Source organism: Aquila chrysaetos, chromosome 22 (genome assembly GCF_900496995.4).
Source record: "Aquila chrysaetos chrysaetos chromosome 22, bAquChr1.4, whole genome shotgun sequence".
NCBI lineage: Eukaryota > Metazoa > Chordata > Aves > Accipitriformes > Accipitridae > Aquila > Aquila chrysaetos.
In genome coordinates, this window is record NC_044025.1 from 20520596 (window position 1) to 20544072 (window position 23477).

At 42.1% G+C, this 23477-nt stretch overlaps 1 protein-coding gene across 7 annotated transcripts in view; it reads right to left on the bottom strand.

The window, feature by feature from the left end:
* The window catches only part of SHROOM1 (shroom family member 1), a 52331-nt gene that overhangs the window by 9257 nt on the left and 19597 nt on the right, over positions 1-23477 (bottom strand). For 3 of the 7 annotated variants that reach the window (XM_029998030.2, XM_041119375.1, XM_029998026.2), the window contains one exon: positions 589-3501. In XM_029998030.2, coding sequence (XP_029853890.1) covers positions 589-3396 — 2808 coding nt within the window. In that variant the 5' untranslated portion in view covers positions 3397-3501. Of the gene's footprint in view, positions 1-588; positions 3502-15062; positions 15269-19117; positions 19203-23477 lie in introns of those variants that run through there. The other 4 variants (XM_029998029.2, XM_029998031.2, XM_029998027.2 and 1 more) reach the window with 4 other exon arrangements.

A 23477-nucleotide genomic window follows, 5' to 3' on the forward strand; every position in this document is an offset into this window, starting at 1 on the left:
AGGTGCCCAGCGTTGTCCAGCCCTCGAGCAGAGCCTATGGCACTTGCACAGCATGTCCCGTGAAGCAGACACTCGTCTTCCTCCCTGCCTTTACCTGTGCACTTGCTGAATGATAACAAGGGACTCTGCCCAAACCAAGTATGCATTTCAGTCAGCTGTTAGGAAGCTTCCATTCTTATGCAATTCTCTTAGAACTTTTCACAATAAAGAACACCTTGTTTGTCTGCAATACTTTCTTACAAAATACTTTTGAGAATAACGAATTGTCATCATTAACCATAAATACATAACACTTTAAAATTGGTAGCACTTCTCCCAGAATCACCCCAAATTATTTCTCCTGCACACTGCAAAGCAGAGCATGCATTTTGCTTTCAAACAGCTACACAGCATTTCCTATAGATTAAGCAAATGTGGCTTTTCCCCCACTTCTATCATCTCCCCACTACACGCTAAAAAATAAAGTCTTAATTCCTCATTCGTGATGTTCAGCAGTTTTTCATGTGAATAGTCCCACAGTTCTCTAAAACAGGTAGATAGTCATAAGTCAGGCTCAAACACTAATTACTATCTTAATATCTTTCTTACCTGTGTGGAAGAAGGAGTTGATTTTGATCTCTCACGAGCTCTCCCAGATGCAGGATCACCTGCCTGTGGGAGACTTTCAGCTGAAGCACACTTGCCGGTGCAGCTTCCGTTGTCCACTTCGTTGGGAGACGGGTCGTGCTTCAAGGTCGCTGTACCAGCAGCAGCAGAGCTGGGATCGCACCTGCTAGTCATGCTCAGTGGAGGAACAAAAGCCAAAGGAGAAGAAACATCTGGCAATTTTTCTTTAGAGAAAGCTTGGCAGAAAACTTCATTGTTTTGCATCGTCCTGCTCCCGTTTGGATTGGAAATCTTACCAGGAGGCCATTTAGGATGTGACAGCCTCTTCTGCAGGGGCGGCTTATGCAGTGGGAGGTGTTGTGAACTACTTGGTCTTTGGTTAATCTTTCGTTCCATGTATTCGATAAGTGCAGTATGCTGGATTTGTTTCAGCTCTGTCCTGGAGATACTTGAACTGGAAAGTGCCCTCCCTCTGTTTTCTAGAGTCTTTCTCCTAGCTGCCACTGTATCTTGCTCAGTGATTTCATCCCTGACTTGACTCCATACTTCCTTATCTGCTAGCTGATCGAGTTTCTCAGGTTCAGAATAACACAGTTTCTTTTGCTCTTTGGTTACCCTTTTCCTTCCCCCTATTCGACCTGTTTGTGGCCTCTTAATTTCTTCATCTCTATTGAAACTTTCCACGGATTCTAGCTGAGGAGGGGAACAAGGAACAGGTTTGGCATCCTCGCTTGCACTGGATAACGAGAAAGACCTAAGGTGTTCAATTGATGGCCTTTTAGAGGGTTTCTGTCTCAGTCTAACAGGCAAACTCATCTGTAAGTCTTTTCTTTTAAAGGAGGTTTCTCTCAGAACCTTTTTCTGAGCCACTTTAAGTTTCTCTCTATAATCGTTCTTGAAACTCTCATCCATGGATAAAGCAAGACACCTGACACCGAGATCTTCAGTCTCAAGCAGGAGATCATCAGCACTGCGCTGATGGTGATGGCTGGTCCTTTGAAGCTGATTGCTTTCCCTTTCTATCTCTAGACACCGTGCTGAGGCAGAGTAGCTGCTTGCTGGTAATTCCTTTGGTGAGCTCCTTGAGCCCTCCTGACACTGGGTGAGTTTGTTGTGGTGCAGGGTGTTGGTGGTTTTCCCCCCAGAAAGGTAGTAAAGCATGGGAGTCATCTGCCTGGTTATTTGTTCACCAGCAAGATCATCCTGTAGCTGTCTTAAGAGCTGTTTTTGAAATTTAGGTTGATATATTTGGTAAGGAACAGGAGGTTCCTCTTGTTCTAGATGCATGCTAAGGTCAGGACTGCTGTTACTAGCCTGTTTTTCTTTTTTGACTTCATGTAAAAACTGAGATGTGGAATCTTCCTTTGGTCTGAAAAAAGACGTTTGGCTAGTATTATCATAGCACTGCTTATTTGCCTGATCTGATGACTCCTCACAGCAAGGGTGTTCTGCTTCTACAGTATCATAGCTGCAGGATGGTGATGATCTCTGCATTTTGGCTTGTTGATTCAGGAGTGGTTCCCTTACATCACTCCCAATTTTTCCTTCAGAGTCATAGCACTGATTTTCATCTGTACAACTGTTCAGCTTCCTGGGAGCATTTTTAATTAGAAGAGCATTCTCCATATATTTTAAGTCACAGCTCTCCTCAAACACATCTTGATCCACATCTGAATGCAACTCGGCATGGAGCGGGCACTGAGCACAGGGCAGGGATCCTTTTCGTTGGCTGGGTTCTGGCACTGCGCTTTGCAGATCTGCTTCTCTGAAAGTTGGCTTACGTACACTGCAGGGATACTGTTTGTCTTCTTGTGTATCATTAACAGTGTTAGGGTTGATATGCACTGAGTGATAGGACTTGGAGTTCATCTCTTCAGGAATTTTATAAGCATGAACTGAATTATAAGCAGAAAGTATTTTAGGGACATCAGCCACAGAGTCAGTCTTTAAATATTCTTGAAAAATGAATGAAGAAGGTCTGCTGAAAATGTGTGGATTCCTTCTCTTTAAAGGTTGTTGGGATGGGTTCCACTCTCCATTTTCGTCCATCTTTAACCCCTGAATTTTTGATATAAATATCTCATTTGTAGAATCAGAAGAAAGGCCCTTGTTTTCCAGAATCTTTCCCCTAGCAGCCACTCTATCTTGCTCTGTAACTTCATCCCTGTGTTGGGTCCGTGATATGTCCTTATCTGCTAGCTGATTGTCCTGCATGCAAGGAGCTGGATGCACACTACACTCACTGTGACTTCCAGAGTTGCGTCTCCCTCTTGAGTTTTCAATATATCTAGTGACTTTATAGCTATCGAGTCGCGTGGGAGGAGAAGGCGGAGGTGCCGCCAGAGGCGGTGGTCCCTGATCTAAAGTCCCTCGGGTAGGAGTGCTTCCACAGCATTCAGCAAGACTGGTGCTGTGACAGTTATTATGGATGCTCAGGTCTGGTGCTTTGTATGGATGCAGGCATCTGAGGTCAGAGTTTGCTGCACTGAGATTATAAATACCTCTTACATATTCTGAGTCCATGTATGGTACCTGCTCTGGAGGCAAAAGGCAGTTTTCACCATAGCATGATGGGGTGGGATATTCTGGAACATTTGATCCCCCTGAGAAAGAGCTGTAAGCAGAGTCTACTCTTCCAGGGAGGTGCAAGAGATGGTCTACACTGCCCATCGACTTCACTGGCGAAAGACGATTACCATTTTCAGGGGAGGTCACGGGCTCTACCAGCTCTCCAATTCTGCCACCTTGCCTGTGAGTCCATCCTTCTATCTCATTCCCAGATGAAGCCATGTTGTAGCATCAATCAGACTTTGATTTCTGTAAAATGTCCACAAGCGAGTTGTTAGAAAAGCACATTTTTCTCTGTAGTCACATTCCAATAATATCTAGAGGATCCTAAAAAGAAAGAGAAACATGTGAAAAAGTCTCAGTGGGAGGATTCTGATCGCACCTGGGGAGATCAGGCAGTAAGCATCACACACATGCTCAAGATATGAACTTGAAAATAGTATTTAGAGTAGCTAGAAGTAAATGTCTGGCTTCAGTAATTATCAGGATCTTGGAATGATCATTTCTGCTATCACAAACAGAGCAACTAAGTCTTTAATAACAAGAGTTCTCTAGATCTTCATTAAATCTAAAAGACTATACATACAGTTAGAAGATACCCTCTCGCTATGTGCAAAACATCAAGGGCCAGAATCAAAACTAGTTCCTGAATCTGCCTAGAAATAAATATGAGGGGTTGAAAATCCCAGCTCAGACACTGCCTAATTCTGGAGGTGCTTGAATACAACATGCACCTGGCTGGTTGAAGCTGCAAAGTGACTTCGAGCTGTGCCTCCAGAAATGTTCACAACCGTGGATCAGTGCCTCGCCCTCATTTGGATGGTTCTAAACAGCACCAGGGTTTCCAATTACATGACTGCAGTGACATTACACAAAGTGTGCCCCAAACCCCACCAGTGCCTCCACGTTTCCTTTCAGAAAAACCTCACACAGAAATATGAGCACATGGACAGTTAGTTGGACATGTCAGTGCCCCATGGATAACTGTACCAAACAAGCAGTGCACAGATTAGCCCAGATGAATTATCAAATAGGAAGAAATCATGATCAGAATCAGCCTTATCATCCTTCTCCCCCCTCCTTAAATGCTTCCATTGTTTCTCAGAGAAGCAAGAACCAAATCATACTTTATTTCATGAACATGATTAAAATGGCTTGTCATTTAAGTGAGCTTCCATGCCATTTCCATCCATGCTCAAAAATACACATCTTGGAAAACCCTTCCCAGAGGCTCATAGAAAGTGGTTTGATGAGAGATCGACAGAGTATCTCGATGAGGCATTCTACTGTCAGTAACAAATCATAGATTTTAAAAGACAGCCAAATATTTTTATAACTGATGCTAAGATCTCTCCTGCAAACATACCAAATGTACTAGAAAAAAGCACCAGCTTAGAGTTCATGTACAAGAAATACACAATTTTTGCAGAGTCTAGAAAACAGCCTGTGTTTATCAGCAGCACTTGACATTTACTCTTTGATTGTTATAGATGATGCACGCAGGTTTTGTTTAACAAATGAGATCTCTACAAGCAGCCCGCTTAAATAGGCCAACAGAAGACACACAGGAGATGGTCACACTGTGACCCCCTCAACCGACCCTGCCAGCTTCAAGCCCCTCTGACACACTCATAGGCAGTACAAGCCCCTAATAAAAGACCGAACCTGGCAAGGCAGATAGGTGCTAGACAGTGACCTTGTTTAGTAATTCTCATTTAAACCAGTTCTAAAGACTGATTAGTTATTAAGAGAAAGCAAACAGTCTTGAAAACCTTCAGTGAGAAGCTGCTCCAGTGACACACCTTCTGAGGAGATGCAAACTGTTTCCAAATCCTACCAGAATATTACATGCCTAATTTCTTCAAAAAGGTTGAACTTGCCAGACCTTCATCTGCCATTCTCAATACCATACTTCTGCAGTGGGGCCTCATAAAGCTGGCAGGAAGAGCGGTTTCAGGGGTGATGTTGCTGTTTAATCAAAAAACTTCACATTCCTGCCTTGTTTCAAAGACAGTCCTGGTATCATTCATTTTGAGCCAAAGGAAGAGATGGATAGGAGCCAAAACACACAAGTTAATCTATAAAGGGAACTTGGACTGGTGGGGCACAATAAATTAACTAGTTTCTGGGAAATGAAAACAGCATAACACCACACAGTGGGAATTTCTGCTGGGCTTTTTTTGAAATTCAGTAAGAAACCAACTCAAGAACACCTGGAGAAGTTCTCTCTCTTTAGAGAGGATCTAAAATGCAGCTGTGAAATTTAACTGTCTATCCCTGAATAACAGGATCACATAGGAAACACAAAGCATCAATGGCTGAAGATGGACATTCCCCATCCTTTTCACCATGCTGGATTGAAGGATTTAAAGAAATAAAAACCTTAGATATCTGGTGAAAGGAAAACCTTGGATTTTCTGAAGCTACAAAGAAAGAAAAGCAGCTGAGAGAATGATTGCACTGACACTAAATGCAGAATCAGACTGTAACACAGTTGCTATCACACTGCTGTTACATTATCTAAATAAACAGAGTGCACCTGAAAACCTGGACCACCGCAGTGACTGCTGGGTCTCACTGAGCTGTGCAAGCTCGGTGGTCTCTGGAGGTGCTGGGAGGTGCACAGGATCAAACCCCACGGGAGCCACACTCCACAAGAGAACCAGAAGGCAGATTCCTCTGTCATTCTTGTCTCTGTTTTTTTAATCAAAATTTTGTACCAGCAGAACCTCTCCAGGCAGCTCTATTACTCGACTGTTGCTATTAATAGACCGAGCCATGTCTTTGGGATGTGCTGGCACTGTTCCACTGAAGTTGATGGAGCCACCCTGATTTATGATGAGAATTTGGCTCTAACTTTTCATGGCTATGTGTAGAATTTAAATAACAGTTGTGCTTTGGTTTATGTATACCAATGAAGGTACTCTCTTGGTTTCCTACACCAGTGTTTCCCAAGATCTCTTTTCCTCCATTATTTCATAGAATCATAGAATCATTTGGGTTGGAAAAGACCTTTAAGATCATTGAGTCCAACTGTAAGTCTAACACTGCCAAGTCCACCACTAAACCATGTCCCTAAGTGCCACATCTACACGTCTTTTAAATACTTCCAGGGATGGTGACTCAACCACTTCCCTGGGCAGCCTGTTCCAGTGCTTGACAACCCTTTTGGTGAAGAAATTTTTCCTAATATCCAAACTAAACCTCCCCTGGCGCAACTTGAGGGCATTTCCTCTCGTTCAAGCTACCTGTTCATGATTTACAGTGAGGTCAGCAACACAGTGAAGAATTTTTGTCTCAAGTTTTTATGATGATACTAGAAATAATAGGAAATATAATTTCAATATCTAAGAAGACCAAGATACGAACATCTGACTTGGAAATAGCAGTAGCAAGCACCAAGCCCATGTTTGCACCAGGTGCAGGAGGACATTGCAGCTCATGGGACATTCCCTCCTCTGTCTGCTCCTCCTATGCAGTCTCTCCCGTCACCTGTCTGGAGCTACCTGCAGCCTTTCCTTCTGCTCCATGGAGAAGTGCCAAATAAGCGAGAGGACTTCCCCCCGCATTGGGTGCCCTCTGGTCCCAATCTTACCATGGCTCACATTTTGCATATCTGTTTTGCTTAAGACCAAGTTTGCAATTTCACATCCTTGAAGTGACCGAAAAATGATAAGAACTGAAGTAATATAATGTTCTCCAGAAGTCTCTGCTAAAATTTAAATAATATGATACTGAAACACATCTTAGGGAAAATCTGTCATATTTCTTTTGGAGAAGATGTTTCCTAAACCCTGGAAGCAGAATCATTGATCTAAATGTGTTTAAAGAACTATGTGAAAACTGCCTTCTCTTTCACATGTAAGAGAAAAACATTGATGTACTTAACTGACATTAACAATGACATTATTGTTCTCCTCTGCTGGTAGGTGGTACAGCACCCTCATGGACTACACTGTTTGTGGGTCTTAGAAATGCTCTGGCAAGGCTGTAATACAATGTGCACATTCCAGACAGGCTTGCAATATTTTAATTGTAAACCTCTGAAAGCAAAAAGAAAAATGTTAAATTAAAGTATATCAGAACCAAGAACACCAGAAGATGAAGGGAAGTGTATTAACAATGTGTCACTCTATGCCCAAGGAAGAAATAAAGCCACTAACAACCTATTAAGGTCCAAAAAAAGCTGGGTTTTGGTTTTGGGTTTTTTTGTTTGTGTTTTGTTTTTTTTTTTAAAAAGAGGCTAACTTGACTTCCATCCGCTGATTTATTATATTTGCTCCAGTACTACCTAGGATACACTACACAGAGCACAGCCCTCTATGCAAAGCAGTTTGCAAATATAAAGCACACAATCTTTGCTTTATAGATCTGACAAACTACAGAGATGAGATGAACAAAAGCATGGAAGAGAAATGGGGTATCCGTAGGGAACGGGACTTGTCTAATGCTTCCCAGCAGGCTGATGGCCGAGGAAGAACAAAACCCAGATGACACAGGACGCTGTGTACACGCAGCTGGGCTGTCTCTGGGCTAAGATAATGATGTCTTCTGTGTCAAAACAGGATTTGTCCCAAGTTTCCACCATAATAACAATAGAAAAAAAATAATAGTAGTGGCAAGGCAGTGCCAAGAAATTCACATTGTTACAGCCCATGTTGTACATTTTCTCAGCTCAGGTACCACTGCTTGCATTGAAACTTCTTCACCCAAACATTATCAAATACAGTCCCTGAGCATTCAGTGCAGGTTCAAGTCCTGCAGAAGTCTCCAGTCCCTCACAGACCACTGTTAAAATACCACCCACCACCTCAACCTCTTAATTCTAGGGAAAGGTGGTTTGTATTGCACAATCTTGAATTCCTTGCAATCAACTTAGTAGGTCAAAGCCTCATGGCTCTGGCAAATTAACTTTGTACAGAATAAAATCAGCGACTCTAGACTGCAGTCAGTTAACAAGTTACCTGTCTTTTAAGGGCAAGATTTCTTCTACTTACAGTTCGTTCTTGTTTGACCTCATTTAGATTGTATTAGGTACTACTAATTAATCCGTAACTCACCTGCAGTTATATACAATGCTTGCCCAAACAACGCATCACCCATCTGAAACACATGTATTTTCTTTATCAAGTCTCTGATTTATCCTCAACAACCTAGGAGAAACAGCTCCCGGCACCGAACACAGCCACGCAGTATGTTTGCAGACTTGTGCAGTTCCCTTAAAGTTTACCAACACAATCTTTCCATCAGAGAAGCAAGAATGAGTATTTTCCTTAATAAACACAAGCAGAGTTCAAACCTTCTTTTGAGACTGGGCTATTGGTGTTTATGGGTGAGGAACTGTAACTCTGAAAAACCAAACAGGATTTCTCCTCCAAAACACTCCGGAGACGAAGGCAACATCCTGCTAACATGTTGGCCTGTGCAAAACTTCGTAGATCTGTTTCTGTAAAACTGGCCTTTTTAAACAAATGGCTCCATGGAAATAAAGGGGGAAAACACAGCTATTAATCCATATCAAACTACAATATGCAACTGTTCTCCAAGCAACGAGAACAGTAAGTGTGTGAAATGCAAAGCAAACACCGTGACCAACCTACCAACATTATGTCATGTACATGTTTGTGAATGACCTGTTTCTTATCAAAGGGTAAACACCTCATGTAAATATTAGCCGAAATTCTTCAGATTCCAATCAGTTGCACAGTTTGCAGCACCTGACCCATCTGTTTCACGGACCGTGAGATCTAATTGTGACCAAAATATCATCTGTGAGACTCTTGGTTTAGCAGGCAACCTTACTGGCTGTCCCAGGGAAGTCTGGAGAGTCTGAAATCTTGGGGAGGGTGCGTAGAGAGTCTCTGGTATCACAGACACCTGCGGTAGATCATCGGTTGCTGATCCAGCACAGGTTCCCAGATCTCCATCCAGGACTTCCTGGACAGAAATCTGTCACACTCATGACACGAGTGACCCATGCTTTCTCAGTGACTGTATGTCTTACTGAGACATGAGATGTCTGGAAATAAGAGCTGCTCCTTTGACCAGACTGTGAAACATCCAGAAATTCCAGACAAATGTCTGAAGTCTTCAAATTCCATCACTTTCACATGATTGTTGAAAGGGTGAGAGAAATGGAAGGATACTACATCCAGGAAAGTGTGGCTGTCAGATTATCTTTGTGCCCAGCGTCTCTGAAAGTCACTGTTTCTCTCTTAGCTGCTGCCTTTTTTTTTTTTTTTTTTTTTAAATAGATACATTCCCTTTATTATTATTTTTTCTAGCCTATAATCAACAATTTTATCCCCTAGGACTTTCAGCTTTAGGTTTCAAACAGGAAGGCAACATAAGAGAACATATCAGATGACATCCCCTTTAGATGACTGGAAAACACACTTTCTGCTAATCTGTATTTTTCTTGCAAAGATTTCTGAAGACTAAAACCAGATTTCTCATTTAGTGCAATTTCCAGAACTATCATGCAGGTAGCTAACGGTTGCCAAGGATAATATACATCAGAACCCAAGGACAAACTTTCAAGTTTGGCGTACACAGGCCCAGTGGGGAACTTACCCTGCTACTGGGAGCCAGGGAAAGTCAAAGTGTCAGACATTCTCAAAACAGAGCCTAAATGGGATTTAGATGAGGTTTATGCCTTGTGTGCACAGAAATAAATTTCACCATAGCTTGAGGAATGTAAACATTTCCAGTAAAAACATCGATACAGACTTCAGGCTTTCTGGAGCTGTGGAATTGTCTTGAGTAATTTAGAGGAGGATTAAAATAATAATGCATCTCAATATCCCTTTGGGGGGGGGGGGGGGGGGGGGGGGGGGGGAGGAGAGAAGATAAGTCTTCCTAAACTTCCTTACCCAGCTATGCCTACCTCTCTAGAGAAGGAGGAGATTCCTGCTGACTAGCATGGGAGCTTTCCTTGAGCCACAATGCCAGAATGGGTCATCCTACACGTTCCTTGGAGTCGTTTTCCATACAGTGATGACATCCACTGCCAGACACGAACGCTTGGCATTTCAATAACATGCGTGCTTGGCTGGCGAAAAGCTGTGGCCCAAATAAAATGCTTTTGGACCCGAGAACCATGGTCCAATCTCTGGCCAAGGATTTAATGAGGAAGATCAGGTTTGGCAATTCTTCACAGCCCTGTAAGAGACCTCTTCTGAGCACCCAACAGAGTCTGACCTTTTAATTAGAGCAGTCACCCGCCACATACTTCTCCATTGTCCTTGAATTCCCTGACTTTCCTTATTCAGCCTCAAAAATTTCTCTTGGCTTCCATCATCATTATTCCCTAATCTACTAAACACCAAACATTTATTTTTGTTTCTACCTCTGAAGCACTTCACAAAAAAATGCTTTTGCCAGAAATCACAGCTTCATCCCAAACATATGCATTTCTTTCCAATTGTTTCCACTTCAACCCTTCTTACTTCATCACAATTTTCCTTCTTTCCTTTTTTTTTTTTAATCTAATCAAGTTCATTTGAGGCCATAAATTTACCATCCATAGTGCTTTTACAGGCTGCAAGAACAGACTCAAAAATATTCAAGAGCATTAAAGAATTACAGACTCTAAAGAACTCAAAACTTCAGAAAGAAAAAAACCTAATGATACTGTTCATTTTCAGACATGTTCCTTTAGAATTATTATATAATATCCAGTAGCCTAGAGAACACAGAAGAAAACTCAAACTAAGTAAAAAGCCTTTACTAGTCTCCCCCCCCCACCCCCGCAACAGGTTTAGGAAGAAGGCTGCTCTTCAAGGGCAGAAAACTACTTTTCTCTCCCCTGCTTGCCTCAGTACAAATAGATAGGCAAGAAATCTCAAATAGATCAGGACACATTCAGAGGACTGCTTTCTCCCTGAGGGATAAGCCATCATATTTTAACAGATAGCAAGGAAAATGAGATTTGATTTCCAGGAACAGGGGAAGCTGCAACATGAGCATGTGCTCATAGATCAGTGGTCAGAGCAGTCTCAGAAGATGTTTTCTCATTTCCACCTTGTTGACTGCTTGCCAGCAAGGCTGTCCAAGAAACATCAGAGAAAAATAAAATTCTCATAGTCGCCCTGCCCTGCTACTGACTGCACTGAGCTTCCCACAGCTTAGGCATCAAGTCAAGACCACAAGAGAGGAAACTGGCCCCTAAATAGGTGAAATCCAGTTCAACGTTTCCTTTCACGGACATGTGGTTTGACTCCAGTATAACTAACAGTAAAAGTTGGTTAGCCCTCAGTGCAAGACAGTTTTAAAAATATGTCCCTTATTAATGGACTGTAATTAGAAAAAGCCAAGTGCTTATAACAGGCAGCTCCAGCAACTGCCACACATCCCAAACCAAATGTATTCACAGCATTGTATGGATCAGAATTTGCCTTTCCTGGGCTTTTATTATTGCTCTGGGAGAGCTAACTCTCACTCAAACTTATAAGTGAGAGTTGGCTGGCTAGGAAATGCCATAAAGTCATCTTATCTTTTGAAGAATAGTGGTTTTCTGGCAGCTATATATGCTTTCTTCTGTTATAACATAAAACTATTTTCAGAAGCTTAATGGATAGCTCTGTCATTACAGTCCAAGAAGCCCAGACAGAAAGAGACTGTAGACTCCAACTTATCCGTGCTGTTAATTATGTTTTCCACAGAAAAAACTGCCATGAGAACAAACATCGCTGCTGCGGCTCCAGCTTTAGACCAGGTCAATCCGAGGCACTGGGCTGGGTAAGGGGCAGTGTCCAGTTCCCACATAATCAAGCGGGATTATATATATTATTTATGTATAAAAATATCCATATATGTGTGTGTGTGTCTATTTAGATTATGGCCTTTAGATGTAATAAAAATGGACTAAACAATTTATTCTCTGCTCCTTAAATTTAATGAGAAGCTTTCTGCTGAACTTGGCGAGCTTTAGACTGCATGCTATGAACTTCATGAATGATACAGAAACACTCACTCCCTTCACTGTATTCCCAAAGTCATTCCCATCTAGTGATTACCTACATGTAAAACCTTGGACAGAGAATCCTACCAGATTTTCCCAGAATGGAGGAGTGGCACAGCCAACTGGCTCACCCAGATTCTCCCAGAGAACAGGAGAGCACAGTAATCAGCTTGTGTTAATTGGAAAACTTCATAACCACTGAACACAGGTGGTTCAGTGGAGACTTCAGTGGAGGACAAGACTGAGCAGGTGAGAAAAATAGAGAAAGCAAGCAGAGATGTGGCAATGGAGCTTCACCTAACAAAACAATCTCCTTGTACCTCAGAGTTTATCTTACAAACTTTAATCACATACTGTCACTACCAGTAGGACTACTTGCCTTACCATAAAATTGTTTGAGAGTCCTACAATGGGAACAGATCCAGCACTCTTGCCTCCTAAGCACCTCTCCTAACTACAAATTATTTTTTAAAATAACTTACTACCCTCGATAAAGCTTATAACTTTTCCATTCTTTCATAGCGCATTGCCAGTCTAAAATATAATTAGCAAACGATATTAGCACTTCCATTTTCCTACATACAACTTAAGGATTATGAATTAATATTGATTAATTTGGTATTAAAAAAGCTATTAGCTCTTTAGCTTTCTTATTTTGACATAAGAAACAGAAACTATTCCTTTCCAGAGGATGTCTGTTTTCAATCTAATTCATCCAGATGTTAAACATAATTGTGCCTGCCTTTGGGCTGAAGGAGACAGTAATGTAATATCCAGTTACTACAGAACAATCCACTGGAATAAGAGAAAAAACACCAAATATATACAAGACATAATATATTAGACTGGCCCATTCCTTTGGCAAGTATTGCATTCGAGTATTTTCCCGTATCTTTCATTTGGGCAGAATTCATAAGCATTTATTCTTAATCTCACTAAACATTATTATCACTGGTTTCCATAATAAACAATGAGAAACTGTATTAGCAGCTAAAACTCAACTGGAAATATCTATTAGTTATATTAGTACAGGTTTAATGGCGGGGTGCAAGTTGCTCAGAATCACTGGCAGAAATTAAACCCCTGGTCTGCAAACAGTATTCAGATGTGCTGCAAAATTCACAGGAGATGTCAGGGGAAAATGACTGGGGAAAGCATAAATTTAGAGAGCAATAACGAGAGAGACTTCAACAAACCAGCCAAGGCCAGGGCAGTCACTCAACCTCTGACAATACGCGAGTAATTCAACAGAGAGAAGTGGAAGTGTCATTTTGAGGATCACCTGGTTAGCATATAAACGAGAGATCACGGAATTTCCTGTCCGTAACACTTCACGCCAATTAGTCCCTATCCAAATAGAAAGGTGTGGGGTTTTTTCGGATATGGCTTTCTACATTCAAGCTGTTCTATGGAAACTTTACCTTCAAGTTTCCAAATTGGTCATCCATAACCTGCATTTCATCATCAGCCTTGCCACTTAAACACTGCCTATGCTGGAGGATCATTACATGCATTTGTACCAAGGTAACTATTTTCTCTGTAAAAAACGTCTAAGTGCCAGACCTCTTACCTTCTCTATTTAACACAGATCTAGATTTTCTTAATTCTGCAAACAAATGCCTAATCTGCACACCCAAGGATAGAGCAGAGCCCCTGTGTTTGCATTAGACTGGCTGTCACACCAGAGGTGACACACTAGACTGTTCATGTCCACCACAGATGTGAGATTGGTCCCTTACACACTAATAATTTTAGCATTTTAATGATAAAATTTTCTGGTATGAATTCAGTTCTGCCCTTGTTCAATTATTTGGTTACATTCATGCATTTCTCTATGAAAAATGTCATCTTTCACACACAGAGATACAGAGGATAAGCCCTGAAATTCAGGCAGCCTTGTGTAATCACATGTGCCTAAGGCTGCTTGCAACCCTAGGTTAAACATTTCAAAATGTGGTTTTAATATTTTCCAAGATATATCCTGCTCCTTCACCTGTTTTTCTGCTGACTGTTACAGAAGGGTGCCTCTGGATGGGAGCAGATAGACTTTGGCAGCAGATGCTCTGGAAGAAACCCGAGAGCCGAGTTTGATCCTTTCTCCCCACCAAGGACTATGGAAAACACGACACTTCGTTTTCCAACGTTACCCTTTCTTCTCCTGCCACCTCCACTGCCTGGGTCTGGATGTGCTCTTGCAAAACGTCTCTAATGATCTTTCTCATGTGCAAGCAGCAGCTCTGCAGAGCTGGGCGCTGAGCACACGCTCCGTGCCTCCTGTTTTGCGGCGACCTCACAAACCGCCTGTAAACTGCTGCCACGATGGCCCCAAGCACCCACCAGCATGGGCATGGCCAGGTGTACCTGGAAGGACTCAAACCACGTAACATCATACAAACCCTGCATTAAACCCTGCGAGGTCCAAGGACCCTCAAAAAGGTCTGCCCTCAGGATTTTACTGAACCTTCCTCCCTCCCTCCCCAAAGACACGCATTTATCCAGACATTAAGGAGCAGTTACTTAGACCACGGAGCAGCAGAATCACTGTTCCTACCAGATTTAAAGCAAACAAGATACGAGCAACACAGAGTGACCAGAATGTTATTTTCATTCTTTGCTCGCATAAAGCAAATACACAGATAGGCATCACAGCAACTGTTGAATTAGAGAGACAATATATACCAGATACAGCCATCTGAAATACATGCACACACACTGAAATGATGTTTAGTTTAGTTACCTCTAAGATCTGAATACACGTTCACAGTAAGTATAGCTAGCTCAGATTTTCTACCTCCAATTTTCTCTTTAGAAAACAAAAGCTAATGTTTTAGACCCACATTCCAGCTATGTCTGCAAAGGATCTGAAAGACAGTGGAAAAGAAATTGTAATCATCAGAATCTGAAGTGTTTTCAATGCAACTCATACCATGTCAGAGGCGATTTCCCAATCTCTCACCCAGCCCGCCACACACCCGGGACATCTCGGAGGCAGCGGGCGGCTCCACGCACAGCACAGACATTGAAGATGCACAAGTGACTTTCATATCCAAACCCTTTGCCTCACTGGTGGAAATGGCACTTTGTTTATTACATTCCGCTGTGCAGAGCATTACGGTGGCAGTGGAAAAGGAAGAAAAGCAAACAGCGGGCTCGACTATTTCATTATCTCACCAGTCAATTATTAACGACGGTGCTTTTTCTGCCTGAGCTGTTGGGCAGCGGCCATGACTCCCGTGTGGGCACAACTGAAAAATTCCATGCCGATGCTGCCGAGGCCACAGCGGGGAAAGCAGGCAAGGCCCTCACCCCCCGGGACCCAACACACTCCCCTCCTGTGCATCCCACCAGGACAGCATCACCAGAGGAGCATCCTTCACTCTACCGCACCTTGTCCTTTGCTGTCCCCAGACCGGGGTCATAGCACATTGGCCAGGAGCCCTTGCTCTGGGGCAGCCGAGAAGCACTACTAGACAAAAGCTTATTAAATCCAACTGAAAGTAGTTAGATTTAATGCAACAAAGTATTTAATTTGATTTTCCTAAAAAACTATGTATGACTTTCAGAGGGGGAGAGAAAGTAAAAGTTAATACAGTTCAAGGAAACACTGAAGCTATGTTTTATATGCTGCAGGTTTTTTGGCGGGGTTTGTTTTGTTTGTTTGTTTAAGTTTTTTTTTTTCATAAAACACCACAGAAGGCACACAGATTGAGGCTTTCATCTATTTTGTGTGACTCTAAATCAACTCAAGCCTCTGTGATAAATTCCTTCCTGCCTCCCAATATATGTGATGGAGCCTGATACTACATTTTATAACATCCTTATCTGATGAGATGAATTCCCACTAGTTTTCAGCTGGGCTTAAAAAATAAGCCGATTTTATCCCACTATTTTTTTCCTCGAACTAAGCTGCCAACTGGATAATGCCATGCAGGCAACAGCTCTCCGATTTGTTCTTATGTATCATCTCTCAAGGGAGAGCTGGGGATTCCTTCCACATTTCCTACAAAAATAATTGCTCACTTGTGGCTACATTCAATTTTTACATGGTGGCAAGGAGCAAACTATTCTCCAGTGGGACGCAGATTCAGCCTTTGGGTTTTGCTTGGCTTCACCACTCTCTCCAGCCGGGCGGTGCCAAAGCCACCACAGAGAGTTCAGAATCCATCCCTGGTTTACTGAACAGCAGAAGCAGGAGAGAACAGGGATCGTTTTGTTGGGAAAAATCTCAACTCCACATCTCCTGTGCATGAGGAGAACAGAGGAGCCTCTGGAATACAGCTCACTGAGGAGTTGTTTGAGGTTTTTCTGCAAGCAACCATCCAGGCTCCTCTTCAAAATCCTGTACACAAATAGGCCATCCCTAAGTCTAATTTTTTTTTTTCACCAGCACATAATGTGATAGAGAAGGGCTCCCAGGAAGTTACTCAGTAACTAACTCAGCGTTCAGTCATTGCATTAAATACTGTTTTCACAAAGCAGTGCCTTGGTATCTGATCAAGTCAAGCATTCTACAACAGTAGGCGAGGGGACCGTTTCCAATGGTCCGAGAAATGAGAAGAAAAAAAAATCTTGCACTGCGTGATGCCAGCTTGGAAGGAAAAAGACAAACCTAAGCAACTCCTCCTACCAGGTCACGAGCAAAGCTCTCATTTGGGGACAGAGCTGGCAACGCTGGTCATGCCTTCTCTGCGCAGGAGGTTTTGTGCATTTCTTTTGCAACAGTAAGTTTTGTGCAGGTATGTCGAGATGACTGATTTGTTAAAGTGCTGCAAACAAATCTGACCTTAGTCCTACATGAATAATAAAGGTTCAAACATACCACATGAGAAAATAAGGAAAGCGAAAGTCATCGTTTTTCCACCCTATGCCTCAGCGGGTTAATGCACTAACCCCTGCCCCTCCCAGGCACAGCAGGGATAGCTGAATTCAGCAGCGAAGCTATTAACTTTGGAGAGTTCGGTTTAGCTCTGGGATTTGCCACAGATCTTTGTAAGGTTTGGCCCTTATATTAGGATGAGATTTTTGTAAAGACATTTGAACATAATAAAATTAAGATAGTGTCCAGACATTTCCAGACACAGCACAGTGCCCGGCTTCAGCCTCCTGACAGCTGCAGAAGAGAACTGTACAGACATCCAAGTTCAAGGCCCCTTAAATGAAGTGTCTCTTGTATATAAATTGGAGATAAACAACACTCTTCTTGCCACTCTTGTTGTTAGGATAAATCCATTAGAAACTGTGAGACTCTCAGAAACAAATGCAACTTCCCTCCTAACCTGAGGGTGCTGAAAGCTTCTGCAATGTGGAGAGTGTCAGCAACAGCTTGGAGAAAATCACTTGAAACTTTGCAAAACAGTGCAAAGCCTCAGGAAAACGGCCCTGTCAGCACAATATCATGTAACCTGGAGCTCTAAACCAGCAGAAGTTTTACCAGTTACTTGCAATAATACACAGTACTATGCATACAATAATAGCATTCACCAATTATAAAATTATTTCGAAATATAAATCATGTGCCTACAAATGCTCCTCCTAAATTATAAACCAGTTGACTTGTAAAGAATTTATTAAATATTATATATGGTCCACAGCTCTAAGGATTTGTATCTCACAAAGGCAAATTGTTCCAAGGCTGGATTCAGCTGCGTTACGATCGGGGAGGACTGTGCAGTCACAAGCACGTGAAATACTAGGCAGAGCTAACAGGGAGCAGGGCTAGAGCTCCTTTAGGGCCCCAACTGTCACAGTAAATTCCATGTTTTACAAGTATTAACAATTAAACCTTCCCACTGCCTTTGCATGAAGTGCTGTAGATTTGGGCTGAATAATTGCCCTTTGCTCTAGCCTCAGATTCAATCACAGAACAGCCCAGCTGCTCAGGAGGGACAGCAAGAAGAATGCACTCCTGAGAGATGGGGGTTAACCATAGCCCTGCCCCAACTTAAATGCGATAATATGTTTAATGACTAATAACGACTGAATGAGATGTGATGGAGAGACCCCAAAAGAGAGAATTTACAGCTGCTTTTGGCAATTAAGAACACTACAATACATTAGAATCAGAGAATATGATAGAACCAAGGCAGAAACCTGACTCTCGTGTCAGACACAAGTACACCTGCCATTCATTCATCCCCAGTAGGAAGTAACTGAAGCATTTGCGGGAGATCTACAAGTCATGAAAAAGCATGCTTAGGTTTGTTATCTATAAACTTACATGGTAACAATAACAAACAGGGCCAAGAGTAAAAACAATCAAAGGATTTTGTAAAAACAACAGAGCTGAGGTTCATTTTATTTGTCCTTGGGTTCCTAAATGTTTAGAGTGCGTTTAAGTTATGTCTTCAAACTCTTCTTCACAACCAGAAATATTGATATACATAGTGGATTTCTTAATTGAGAGCTAAGACTTTCAAGGAGTCCTTGAATTTTTAAAACTAATGCTTTCAGAGATGCATAAAATCTCATAATACTCAAGATAAAGATGTCAGTAGTTGCCATCAGTATGCGTTTCATTTCTGAACACTGCCACAGTCACTGCACAAAATTGCCTGGAAGTAGAAAAGCAGTAATTAGGATTACAGGCCAAAACTTGCCTCTTAATGCTGCTTTACAGATCTTCTGCTTAATCTGCGCATCGCTAGGATGTGTTCTGCACTTGTGTGCGGCTCCTGAAGGCAAGGACCTGTAACTCTGGATAAAACACAGAAAACATCAGTGATCAACAACAACCGAGGGAGATATCTGCTCACCGTTCACTGGCATCTCGCATCCTGCTGCTGCCCTTTTAGTACTAGCTATACAGTACCAACATCACAAAAACATTTACAGACTGTAGGGGTACCAGATAAACATAACATTAAAATAATTTCTCATGGCTGTGTCAGTCTTCTTTCACACAGCCTCAAATACACCAAATCAGTCACTGGTTACTAAAGTGAGGCCCTCAAGGCAGCAGGATAAAGTAAAAACCAGAGGTACCTTGGTGCTTCCTCGGCCATCTCACATACAGGTAAAAAGCTGCAGTCAGGGCTGATCAGAGCCCCCCCAGCCCCGCAGTGCTGCTCCCTGCGCATCTGCCTTCCCAGCCTTTTTTACTAGGTGTTGGAAAGAGAAATCCAAAGGGGGAAGCAACACAAACAGCAAATGCTACCCATAAAACCCCCCAATCACCCAGTGGGCTATTACCTTTCAGTGTTATTTTCATTACTTGGCATCAGCTGGGATACAGATGGCTGCTCAGAGTTATTGGCTTCAAAAACTAGGTCAATGGTGGCACAGATACAAACTAAAAATAAAAATCCTGGGGTTTACCCACCAAAACTATCCAAGTAACAGCAGCCTAATCAACAAAATAATATCCCTGAGAGATTTCATCAATCCCAGACTTCACAGGTATGGCTGCCCTACCTAGTAACCAAACGAGCTAGCAGGGTAGAGGACTCAGTATTATTATAGACGCATATTCATTATTTTTTCACTAGAATCCAGTAATTCCTACAGGAGCAAATCTTTCTGCAAGACATTACAGCAAATGTAATATTTTTTAGCATTTCCTCTTATTTAGTTAATTGTTTGGTAATAGTTTATAGAAGAAAGGTAACACAAAGCCACTACTATTGTTCTAAGTCATACTGATGTACTGTGGATCAAAGACAGGTCCCCGTTTTCCTTCAGGCCCTGATTTGATACAAAATGTTCTGCAGCCAAAGCAACCTACAGAAGTTTCCTTTGCTCATACTCCTTTTAAGGCCAATTTCCCAGCTCACAGCAATATCAGCAGTTGCAGCGAGTAGGGTTTTCTGCTGCAGTGCGGAGCAGAAGCAAGCAACTGTACACTGGGGAAACCACAGTTGCCAAAAATTACCTTAAATTGGTATTGGTGCCAAACAGCACAGCCATGCTTTTAATCACATAAATCTTCACTGGGGGTTTTGACTGAGGAAAGTTACAGGATTTGTCCCTGGTAAAATATGTAATGGTAGGTCTTTCGGTGAGAATAATCAAATCGTATTTGAAAGCCTCATTAGAAAAATAAAATAATACTTAGCTGAACAAGGTTCCCAACTGAAACCAGGTTGTCAGCATATTTAAATGCTGTACCACCGGTGCCTGAACTCTTTGAACTCATGGAAAAATCTTTAGAGAACACCGCATCACAAAACACCGGGACATTTTAGTGTCTGAATCAAGGAGCTGTACCAGCCTGGATAAGTAATTTTAATTTTACTGTTTAATATTGTTTCTCAAACCAGCTGAACTTCATTTTGTACGGCTCATACAAAATCCCTGGGCCTCAGAGTGGAATCTGCTCAAACCATTTAAATGGAAATGCAGCTGAGTCAATGTTGCTGCTGAAAGGGGAGATTGCCTTCACCCCTTCTCTTCCCATTTCTTTCTTTCCTATCCCCAACATGGGCCTTGCTGCAGCTCTAGTACTCGCTGGACTCTGTGGAGTTCATTCAGTTTGCTAATTCTGTTTGCTAAGAAGCTGTTCGGGGTTTTTATTTAGTTTTCTGCTGGTTTATTGAGCTGAAAGAGTTCACAGAGGAATTGGGTGAATGTCGAGTCAATGCCAGGGGAGAGGAGAGGAGCATGCTGCCGGACAGGACGGCTCCATTTCGGCAGCACTGAACCATCCCAGCAGCTCATGCCATAACACAGAAATCCATCCCAAGTCACTTCATGCCTACGGTGTTAGTGCTGTGCCAAGCTTCCCTCGATATAAAACAGAGTCTGGGTGCAAACCACAAAAATCATTAGGGCCTGTCCCTCCAATCTGCGATCACCCGAGCTAATGGCAGTGGGTGTGCCCGCGGTGGTGCGGTACCCGAGATACCAAGGTGTACCCAGCACTCGGAGCCTTCCAGAAACCCACTTCGAGTGTGATACTGATTCCACTCAAATCAATGACAAAACTCTTTCTTTATATTGCCTAAATGCAAGGGCATTCAAAAAAGAAACAGGGCGTTCTGTTTCAGGAATGTGTCACTCGTCAGAAGTTGTACGCTTTCTTTTTTCACAGATAACTATAAAACTAAAATTTAAATGAGACTTGTCACTACATTTAAAAAATTTGTTCAGAAGTCACACTTGTATCTACGTATTAAAGAGTAGTGCAGGGTGCTAATAAACAACTCCCAAGGGAATGATTATCTATTTGTTTATCTTTTAAGCCTTGTAAAATGTGAGAGAAGTAAGGAGAGAGGGACTTTATGGTTCCCCTGGGACAAGGGACCGGCTGAAGAGCAGAAATGCCAGCTGCTGCCTTCTTTTGTCATCAGGTATGTGCTCCTCTCTTTCTGCACTTAGAAAAATAAATAAATAACGAGGGCTTCTGGTGGTATGTCGGTAGAGTTACACGGCAAAGGCAGGGGCAGGCTCTCTGCTTTCTCTCACAACACTCGAGTACAATGGTGTCTTTGTTACAGGGAGGCTAAATAAATAATGTAGCCATTAGATGTCATACAGAAAAGGAGCATTACACGATTAAGTTCCAAATACAGAGCGAGGCAGCTCTGCCATGCTCCCAAATAAACCAACGTACAGCAAAGGAAGCGGCAGACTCTGCCAGCAGCTTGGTCCAGCAGCGTGTGGGGTTTTTTTCAGGCGAAAATTACACAGGGTCAACAGAGATACAGAACATGAAGGTCTGGGCATTAAGTACAGTTCAGTTCAGAAATACCTGTTATCAGTCATTATTCTCTCTCATATGCTTTCGCTTACTGTAGCAAAGCTTATAAATGCATAAAACCTGCAGGATCTGAACTAATGTCTCTTGAATATAGCTTTTGAAAAAAAATTGCAACGCAACTTAAGCACACATATTTTCACAAGTAAAAGCAATATTATTCTAATAATCAAACACTAAAAAGAGTCTCGGAGGTCTCCAAGCAAACCCGGCTCATTAATCACATAGCTTCACATTTGGTAAGCATTCATTTGGCCAGCAGTCTGGAAATGCCAGTTAATCATTTAAATTCTGGAGTCTCCCTGAACTTCAGAACACATTGGGATGGCAGAATAATATACAAAGCCATTTTACATTTAAGATTAATATTTTAGAAAGCATACATTTTCTTTTCTATGAGCCTTTTCTGCTTATAAGGACCTTATTCTGCAAGCTATGCACGCTGGAAATTTCACAACAGCTTTTGTGAGAGTTTTCACTACAGAAAAAACTTAGAAACAAACTTCAAGATGTTTTTAATGTGGTAAAGTTGTAAGAAGTTATTAATAGAAAACAGCAATCACAGAAGGTGTCTGTTCTAGAAATTCCTAGAAGTGGATATATAAGATGCTACAACTGATCTCCACTTTTAAAATTTGATTTTATGTATTGAAAGAAGCAGTTGTCCTAGATAGACAATGTGAAATTCTATTAGTCTCATCTAATGACTGACAATTCTCTAACAAACCCCACAAACCTGGAAAGGTTTATTTAATATGAGCAAATCTTTCTTGTTTTACCAGTCTGTTTTACATAATGTAGGCAAAATTACTTGCAATATATACATAAGTATATATAAAGGTGCTTTGAACTCAACACTTCTCAGACATAGAGCTGATGGAAGTTATTCAATGGACAGCAGTTTAGCCACATTCATGCAGTAAGTTAACGGCAAAAGTGGAAAGAGAATAAGTCATCTATTTTGCAGTTCCCTGCTCTATTGACTAGACCAGATTTCCTGTCTTAGATAATCACGCAGCAGGCAAGCTTTGGGGGTGCATTTTCAGAGGTCAGTTCAGGTTATGGTCTCAGATCATTAAGCCCAAGAGACCCAAGAGTACGCATGCAAGCTCATATTCCATTAGCATGCTAGAAGAGGTTCTACTGACCCTTCTGAAACACCACCCAAGACACCTTTGAAACACCACAGAAGCAATTCTGAGAACCATGCTGCTTACCGTGGGACTTAATATGGATTTAGGCGTCTTCTCTACATTAGTGCACGAGATCTGTCTGCCATAGGGAAAAGGACAGCAGCTGGTTCGAAAGGAAGGACAAGGAGGGACTGAAGCATCCCAGAATCGCTCTCACCCGTGTAATTCTAAGCTTGATTATGGTTCTGCATCTGTCTGATACGTGGGGCTCCTCAGCCCTCGCTGGAAAACGCCACATGGCAGAAACAGTAGCCAAGCTTCCTGAGGAACAGATGCTGCTTACTGAGAAAGTCATATTCTCCAGTTAAACAACTTATTTCAGTCAAGGGTTTGCAGAGAAATCTCCTGAGATGGGACTGGAAACTCAAAATTTCACTTTGGTAGAAGCGTCAGAGACGTGAACCTTGCCAGCCAAGATCTGCTGGGAACAGCTTTCTGGCACTGTCCCATCATAGAT